At 50.1% G+C, this 9,220-nt stretch overlaps 1 protein-coding gene across 1 annotated transcript; it reads left to right on the top strand.

Annotated features, from left to right (window-relative positions):
- The first annotated feature begins 345 nt into the window (after positions 1–345).
- On the top strand, positions 346–6,368 carry BNIP3 (BCL2 interacting protein 3). The gene is made up of 5 exons (XM_026851040.1): positions 346–551; positions 1,667–1,751; positions 3,575–3,681; positions 3,787–3,936; positions 5,480–6,368. Exons 1-5 carry the CDS (start codon positions 478–480, stop codon positions 5,529–5,531), a joined length of 468 nt encoding a protein of 155 aa, XP_026706841.1. The 5' UTR covers positions 346–477; the 3' UTR covers positions 5,532–6,368.
- Positions 6,369–9,220: the final 2,852 nt, after the last annotated feature.

Below are 9,220 nucleotides of genomic sequence, written 5' to 3'. Positions count from 1 at the left end.
AAATATTTTCAAAAAATGAATAAATAAGCTGTGGCAGAGAAAGTCCTTGAGATTCTTTTATTTGGCCACCACCCATGTTGAGCAACAACAATTAAACACATCCCAAAAGACAAGATCTTCAGCTGCAGAAGGAAACGTGCTGTCCTGACCAGCTCCTTCAGTTCTGTGAGGCTTTCCAGCTCGCTTACAAAAGCCCCCCAGCATTTTGGCACTTCACCATGTTTATTAGCCGAGATGTCAGTGCTGGTACTTCTGCGTGTCACCCTGTAATGTCACGCTGGGGAGGATCAACAGTCTCATGTTCTACATGCCTTTCTCGCAAAACCACTTGGTTTATTCTGGTTCTGGTTTTGATTGTGCCAAGCAGGTTCCTGGGTGGAGCTCCACTTCAGCAGCAATGGGAACGGCAGTGGAAGCACTGCCACTCCGGTGGGCCAGGAACAAGTACCAGCCTCTATTTCCATTCACAATGGTGACATGGAGAAAATACTCCTCGATGCTCAGCACGAATCTGGAAGAAGCAGTTCACGAGAAAGTTCACATTGTGACAGGTAAACGACGTGCTCTACTGTCAGGAAAGTGAAGGTGGCTATTGCACGAAGCTGTTCCTGTGCACAAGAGGCAAAGAGCTTATGTACGTCTGTGTACTTACATATGCACATACACACACGCATGCAGAGGAGATGGGAAAATTTCATATTTAGAAGGTCAGTATTTAAGGTTGCTAGGAGATTGGTGTTTAAGAGCAGTGCTTGGGTGCTGAAACCAGGAGGAAGTTAGAGGGGAAACACTCCGGAGGGTGTCTCGGGAAGATGCTCTCTGGGCGTTTTGGTGTGTCCTGATGCAGGGGTCTGGCAGCAGCAGCTGGGTGTCCTGCGGGTGTGCTGCTGTGTGCAGGCACCAGCCTGGCTCTGCTGAATAAACCCCGCTGAGGTGTGTGTACGCTGCCGGCCGTGGCGAAGGGTCAGCCCCTGTGCAGGCAGTGTCAGCGCCGTGCCCCAGCGTGTCCTGCTGCTGACACTGCTGCCTGCAACAGCACTGCCACAGAAAGGGGATCACAGCTTGTGTTTTGTAGTGAGGTACATCCGTTCCTGTTGCTTTGGTCACTGCTAGAGAATTGTCCTATGTCTAGTTCACAAAACATTCCTAGGAGTACAGCACAACAAAGCCACTTGCATCTGATGCAAATTGTCCGTCAGTCTTACTGATTTATTTATTTGATTTTGATGGGCTGTGAAGTCTGCAGTCTGAAGTTTTTTTTAAGAAAAAAAAGAAACTGTAGGGCTCAGAATAGACAGTAGGGTGCAGAACTTCCTGGTCTCACCTGGTGAGTTTGAATTCAAATCAAACTCCTATTCATCATTTGCTGCCCATTGTTGTTAGTAAGTGACACGGGACGAATGACAGAGCCTCACAGGCATCTCTGCCCTGCTGAAAAACAGCTCTGTGCACAGCAGATTGGTAGAAAATCAAAGATTAATTGACTGTGATGGCTGGATTATGTCACCATTGACAGATGAATCTCTTAAATTATGGTGAGGGCGGTGTGGCTCTTTGGGAGAACTGCACATAGGGGCTCCATTGACTCGCTTTTAGTGCATACCATAACCCAGGTCATAAAAAATGTAATGAGTTCTTTCTTACCCGTGCTTCTCTCTTTATCAAGCCCTCCTCGTTCCCAGACACCTCAGGACAGTCACAGAGCTTTGGAAATAGAGAGTCACAGCAGTGGAGAAAAGAACAGCTTTCAGGTAAAAGCCTCATCTTGCTTTGGGAGAGAATTTCTTACTCTTGTTTGGAAATCGGCATGAGGAGATAAGAGGTGAAGCTGCTAATGCGGAGACTGTAATAATTTCGTAACTTAGAATGATCTTTGCAGAATCAGGCTTTGTGTATTTCTGACTTGCATGTTTTTTTGGGGTTTGTTTTTTTTTGTTAATCTGTAACCTGAGATTTTTCAGGCAGATTTAGGTGCCTTCATCGATTTTAAAATGGCTGGGTTCACAAATGCCTCTTCCAACCACAGATTGAAAGGGCCGACCTTCAGGTCCTACACGGAGCTTTTAGAGAAAAGATAACCCAGGAGATCGGCTCTACTCTGGGCTCAGGAGAGCTGGAGTCGGCGCCTTGCTAAGCCTCCAGCTCCTGGTGATCCCGAGGGGGGTTCTCTGTCGTGGCTTTTGCCCTGTGGAGGGGACGCTGCTCCCCTCCCCTCGGTGGGTGGGTTGTGCTGTGGGTGTAACAGGCCGAGGGGGGGTGCGGGCCTTGGGAATGCTCTGGGGGCAGCTCAGCACGGAGAACTTCCCCCTAACCCCACCGACTGACAATTTGGGACCTTTTAGGCATCCCCCCACAGAGAAAGTTGATTTAAATGCGCTACCCCCAGTGCATGATGAATTTACAAACTGAATTTGACAGCTGCAAGAATCTCCGGAGCCCCGGCGCCGTGGCGGGCAGTAACCTGGGCTTCTGCCCAGCCCTTGGGGTTAGCAGCCAGTGCTCAGCGTTCCCGCCTGCTGCGCTGAAAAGCTCACCCTTACCTCTCATTTCATTTCGTACCTTTGCATGCTTGCAAGGAAAATTAGTAAATATATTTGAGAAAAGCGTGGGGGGAAAAGGGTAACTGCATGTTCATGATGTTTTATCAATATATCGCACGGTGGCAGGCTAAATCCCTGAGCCTTCCCTGTACTTGGACACTTCATATGAGAAAATTTACTTACAAAACATTTTGAGGAGTGAAGTATTAAAAGCTTTTAAAGTGAGTTGCTCTGCTCTTTGGACGAGTGCTGGCTCCCAGCACTGCCCTCTGTCCGTGACTTTACCGTGTGCAGCTGAGGTGCTGGGCACCGTCCTGCCGGGCTCGCCTCATTCCCTGGCTGTCTTCACTCGCTCCTGGATTCTCTCTGCTTTCTAAAGCAAAGCCTGGGCTCGCTCTCTGTACAGTATTTAACCCTGGGGGGTTTCAACGTCATGCAGTTTCTGAGTTACACAGCTGTACCAACAACACAGAGGTTTAATCAGTTCTCGAACTGCCGTGGAATGTGCTTGGTCCCGTTGCCTCTTCATCTGCAGCTGTCCCCTTCAGCTCTCCAACTCCGGCCCAACCCAGCTCAGTGAATTACCGCCCTAGGTTAGCTAGATACCTTGCTGGAAATTAATTATTCTGTATTTCCAGGAAACTCTTTATTTGTTTAATGATCATTATTTAGACCTTGAGAACAAATAATCCAAAGTCAGAAACCCACCAGAGCGACAGCTGCCCAGGCAGTCGCGGCTCCATTCCTGCGTGTACACGTGCCCATACGGCTATTTTAATTCCACGATCAGACACTATTTTTACCCCAAGACCTTGGCTCTGTTTAACACGTGTATTAAGCCAGAAGCTCTGTTCTTACTCAGCATTTATGCTGTAAGTCCTTTGAAGGCAAAGCCGTGTTTGTTTGGGGTGGTTTCTGTGCAGATGGACCTGGGCTCGCCTCACCTGCGCTCCCAGTGCCTCCTAGCGCGGGTCTGAGTGCTGTCAGTGCTCTTTGATAATGGTGCTTTTAATTTTTTTTAATTTTTTTTTTAGTCTGAAGAAGATTTTCTTGAAAGGAGGAAAGAAGTAGAAAGGCTCCTGAAGAAGAATGCAGATTGGATATGGGATTGGTCCAGCAGGCCGGAGAACATCCCCCCAAAGTGAGTGCTGGGGTGTGTCTGCGGGAACTGGATGCCGCTTCTCCCTCCACAGGTCTGAGGAGGTGTCAGCTAATGCTCTGACTGTGTTTTCTCCCTCAAACCCAGGGAATTCCTTTTCAAACATCCCAGGCGCACAGCTACTCTCAGCATGAGGAATACCAGTGTGATGAAGAAAGGGGGGATATTCTCAGCAGAATTTTTGAAAGTTTTTCTTCCATCTCTGCTACTGTCTCATTTGCTTGCCATTGGACTAGGGTAAGTTTCAATTTCTAAAAAAAAAAAAGCTAAATTTTTTTTTTAAACCTATTTCTCTGACACCTGTTTCTGACTCCCAGCTTTCTTTTTGTCCGAAAGATGAGGTGAGACACTTTCCTCCATAGAAGGGGGACAGACAGTTATGCAGGAAGTGCTTTCTACTTGTCTGCTCATGGTATTGCTGGTATCAGGTTTTCCTTTTCTGCTTTTCTCACTAGTTGAGAATTTTTCAAAATTCTTAAGGGGTGCTGAGATTGGGGGCTATGTGTATGAACTGCAGGTGTACTTGCACAGGACTTGGCTCCATTGGAGGTACGGCTTCAATCTCATAACTAATTGCAGAGGAAAAAGGAGCTATTTAACCTATCTTAAAGTGCCGCTCACAGCTGGGAGGGACGGGGGACACCAAACAAACAGGGATTGGTTTTCTGTAGATGGTTTAGGGGTTAGATGCTGCTGCTTGAGAAGCAGCAACAGGGCACAGACTGAAGGGAAGAGGTGAAATCCCTTTGCTGGGGTCGGAGTCCCTGCGCCGACGCACGGCAGGTTCCCGAGGGCGGGGGGAGCAGCGGGCCTGGGAGTGCTCCGGGGAACCAGCCGGGTGCTCGGCTCCTGCTCTTCCTCCCTCGCTCCTGCTCTTCCTCTTCCTCCCCTCGCTCCTGTGTCAGTCCTGACCTTGTCGAGGCCCCGGAGCGCGAGAGCCTGGGGGGCAGGACTGCGTGCAGCTGCAGGGACCCTGGGAGGGGCACCCAGAGCTGCACGGGCCCCGCGCAGGGGCTGGCCGGGGGCACACCGTCAGCACCTCAGCCAGGTGATGCTGTGACAGGAACATGGAACTCATCGAAATCCCTCCATAATGAACATGAGTGACTGCACGAGGTAGAATAAAAGCATAATGGAATTTCCCTTTCAAAATAAAGACTTCGGGTGGTATAAGTGCTTTACTTTTTCCTGGTCGCTTCCACCACTGCTGCAAATTTGCGTCATTCCAGCTCTGTGAAATGAGTGAGTGACAAAGTCACATCTTCAGAAAGTGCTTATGGGAGTGTCAGTGAAACAGCTCGTTTCAGAAAGGTGATTTCTGTAAGGTGCAGGGGATGCAGCACAGGGCAGCCGAGAACACACACTGGGCGGGGGAGTGACTGGAGGAACAGAATCACACAAAGCTGGCAGTGAAATGAGGGGTGTACAAATCCCAGAGGTATTTAGAAAATGGAAAAAACTTAAGGGAAAAGGTAATAAAATACCTGACTTGGAGACCTGAAGCAGTGTGTTCTTGGCTCAGATTCCTGAAGCTGAACAGCTTACACAGAATTACTCAGTCTTTGAGCTTGGGGAGCACAAAGTCACTAGCAGCTGCCGGCTGAGTTTCACAGTAGTCGCTTGATTTGCCCAACTAATTCTGTCTGGGGCTGCTGCTCCTGCTGGAAATTACAGAACCAGTGACCTGGTGAGAAAAGCTGACAACAGCCACGTTCCTTGTGTGCTCTGTCCCTTTTGACCTGAACTGCAGCATCACTGACCACACGCTCTTGACCCGCAGGATTTACATCGGAAGACGCCTCACGACCACAGCCTCAAGCAGCACCTTTTAAAGGCCCCAGAAATCTGTTCTTGAAGCAAATACTGGCCTGGAAGGATGGGGGTGACGAGCGGAGCCGGCTGAGAGCGCTGAGCCACCAGTGTGGGCTTGGCCTGTGCCCGGGGTGCTGGGGCCTGGCGAGGATGGAGATGGGGCACTACGGCCGGTGTATCTCATATAGTCTTCTGGATCAATTCATAGAGCTTGTTTCAGGTGCATTAACATCTCTTTTGTTGCTTTGTAGTGAAGTATCTTTGGAAATTAAAAGAACTCGATGTTTAAAAGCAATCCTAGCTTCAGCATAGCGGTTGTGGTGCAGCTGGGTCCTCCTCTGGGCTGCTGGGAGCGTCGGTCGCTGCTGCTGTCCCCGCGGCACGGGGTGGGCCCTGGGCGAGGCCTGGCCTCCCCTCCCTCTCTGGGAGTTGGGGGGAGCCCTGACCTCGCTCCAGGCTTTGCTCGGTTCCTGTGAGAGGGGAAGTGCTGGGCAACGGGAGCGGGAGGGACGCTGCCACCCTGGTACCACGCGACAGCCTCCGTTACAACCTGGACTTCGGTGCCTAAGAAGTCGCTGCTTTTGCCAAGACATCTATTTACCCAGTTAATAGAAGTTCCTTCTGTTGTATCTACTTGCCAGACTACTGCTTCTCGGTCTTTTTATCTGTAAAATAATAAATTTGCATCTTGGATTTGCCTCATCCTTGTATAGATTTAAAAAACGGTTGCTTGCTTCTTTGTTTTTACTAATGGAATGCCTTTTCATTCAGTGATTTTACCTTATTTAATGAGGAGAAAATGAATGTTTGCCAAAATACCATGTTTTATATATTTAAATAAAAAGGTTCCTTGTGGATTTGGAGTTTTCTCTTTCCTTTTTCTCTAATAATTGTGAAAGTGGCTGACAAGGCTCTTTTGTCTTTAAGCGAGAGTTTCACACTGCCCTTGCATAACTGCCGAGTTCCTACAGAAAACAATTCTGCTGCTTATGCTCAGACTGGAAGCTGTCACCCAGCAAACAGAAGCTCGCAGAGCTGGCAGATACATGTTCTACTTGGTACTGTTGCAATCATTTAAAAATGGATTTGCTTTCTACCTTTATTTTTGTCCTCAGCTCGCAGCACTGACCCTCCTGGAGCAGCGGCTGGCGCGTGTCCCGCAGCCCCTTTTCTGGGGGAGGAGGATTGCTGTTGCTCCTATGAAGCCGATCCCACACCTCTGCAGCAGGACCGAGCCCTGTTTGTGTGTGTGTGCAGCAAAAAGCGGATTTATAGAACTACTTCAACTTCTGACTGATGTGAAATGAGGTTTTTTTTTAAGCTGACTCAGTTGAACCTCAGTGTTGCACCAAAACGCCACTGAAACTGCTGTCAGAATTGCTGAGAGATCGGCTGCTTGTCCCCCCTTGCAAAAATAATACATTTTTAATAGCACTGTGTCTGAATTTCAATAGAAGATTCTGCTCAGCCCCCCCGGTTACCAGGGAAGCCCCCGGTGGTGTCTCACCCCTTTCCCTGCTCCTGGGTGGGGGAGCCCCCGCCGGCACTCCCCAGGGACCCAACAGTCACAGAAGCGGTTAAAGGCATCTTGGGTACCAGCTCGGGTGGTGTCTGGCAGAACGGAGCTGTGGGGAGGGATCAGGGTATAAAGGAGCTCCCTCGGCTCATTGGTCTTTTCCCTTCTTAAACACAAGCAAAGAAATCCCGCGTGGCCGGGGCAGAGCTCCTGCCCTGACCACCCGGGAGCGGCCTGGGGTGCTGCCGCCCCCTCAGAGAGCGGGAAAACCAGAAAACCTTGGGTGTCGTTAAACCGTGGTGGTTGCGTGTTGACCGTGAGCAGCACCCTGGCAAGCGCCGTGTCTGTCACAGCTGCTCAGAAACCACTCCTCATTCATGCCGCTGCTTTGGTTTGAAATGCCAGGTGCGGTATGTCCGTGCCCTTTATTATTATTTATTATTTCTCACCAGCTCCACCATCCTGTGGGGTGACGTGCCGAGGGGCGCAGGGGCCTGTTCGCTGTCGGTCTTGGCGTGGTCCCTCCCCAGCGGGTCACTGCAGCCCCCAGACCCCCCTGCTCCACCCAAATGGCCACCAAAGGGCTTAAGGGCAACTGGGGGCAGGGAGGGAGCAAAGGGGGAGCGAAGGGGACAAGTCCCTGTCTTGTTCCACAAACATTTGCAGATGCTCAACTTGTTTTTCATCTTAAGCACAAGTGAGGGTTTTAGAGGTAGTTACATGCTTCATTCTTACTCATTCTTAATTTACATTGATTTTAATTAATTACATGCATCGTTATCTCTGAGGATCTGAACCCATGTCCTTAATCTCGCAGCGGACGGGCGCAGTTTCAACAGCCTTTTTGGTGTGCGGGTGTGCACTGCTTTCCCTAAAGCCATCACCACGGGTTTGTGCATTTTTCAGCTCTTCGAGAAAGGGGACGGTAATAAACGCAGATGCTGGTTGTGTGGAGGATCTGGGCGGGGAGTCACCGTTCCGTCAGGAAGGCGGCAGCAGGGAGCCTGGTGCTGCGCCCGGGTGCACAAGGATGGGGCAGCCGGGACATTTTTAGGATCATGGTTCAGAACACCTGAACTACCCACCGCAGGAAAACAATCTGTGAAACACCAGAAACGATCATCAGGTGGGCACGGTGTGACTGAGCAGCAAATTCTTAGGCTGCCCGGAGCCAGGCAGAACCGCTCTGTATGTAATAATTGCTTCTTTCAATCATGTTAAAAGGAAAGTTAATTAAAAACAAACAAAAAAAACTCAGGAAAAAAGCTCTAGTCATCATGGTGCCATTAAAACGGTAAAATATCTGACATCATGATCCAATTATTGGGCAAGGGCGTCTCACCGGTTTTCTGTGGCCTTTTGAACATTGATTTCTGTACTAGCTGCCTCATACAAATTTCAGAGTTATCAATTTTTTAGAACAGCTTTCAAGTGCACAGGCCTCTCTGCAGCCATGGGAGCAGTGGACGAGTGGTCCAAAAGAAACAGAAATGCTAAAAGGAAACGCCCAGAACTGCCTTCACGTGCTAGAAATGGAGAAACCTCGCAGTGGAGGCGTTAAGCCGTTTGATTCTCACGCTTCATCGCGGGGAAAATGGAAAATTCTTTTGCAACTCAACTTAGTTTCTTTAAAAAAACCCCCGAAACAGTCATGGCATAAAGTAGCATTTTAAGTACAACGCGTTTCCAGTCCAAGGAGCTTTAGTTCTTAAGGGAGACAAGAATAACTCGTTATAACTCCCTTTAATGAACCTCAGGCCCAGTTGTGCCCCTGGGGGCTAAAACTTGACACCGCACGGCCCGCTCCGCACTGCACCCCCAAGGTCTCCCTCCTGGAGCCACTTGGCCTTTCCCCGGGCCGCCCCAGCCCCAGGCCAGGCTTGTGCTCAGCAGAGACGACCAAGCGCCGAATTTAACCCGAAACCCCACTCCTGCCATCTCCGCTCACACCTGGGCCGGGGGCGTCACCTCCTCCCAGCGGGGCCAGTTCACCCCGTGAGCAGTGGGACCGCTCTCGCGGACGCCGCTCCCTGCTCGGGGAAGGGTCTGACGATGTAACGCCCAAATCCTGGCGGGGGGGTTAAGTAAAAACCCTCCCAGGTTTCACAGAAACCACCTGGGGCACGAGAGGGGCTGCGTGCCCGGCCCGAGGGACCCGCCAGCGTTCACCTCTCTGACCCCTTACCTCTCATT

The sequence above is a fragment of the Athene cunicularia genome (assembly GCF_003259725.1).
Source record: "Athene cunicularia isolate RWA chromosome 6 unlocalized genomic scaffold, athCun1 chr6_part1, whole genome shotgun sequence".
Classification (NCBI taxonomy): domain Eukaryota; kingdom Metazoa; phylum Chordata; class Aves; order Strigiformes; family Strigidae; genus Athene; species Athene cunicularia.
This window is presented reverse-complemented; position numbering and strand designations above follow the sequence as displayed.

Coding starts and splice junctions, on each gene's coding strand:
- BNIP3 (XM_026851040.1), top strand. CDS start 478: ATGGAGAAAATACTCCTCGATGCTCAGCACGAATCTGGAAGAAGCAGT. Junction 3,682..3,786: donor CCGGAGAACATCCCCCCAAA/GTGAGTGCTGGG, acceptor CCTCAAACCCAG/GGAATTCCTTTTCAAACATC. Junction 3,937..5,479: donor TTGCTTGCCATTGGACTAGG/GTAAGTTTCAAT, acceptor CTTGACCCGCAG/GATTTACATCGGAAGACGCC.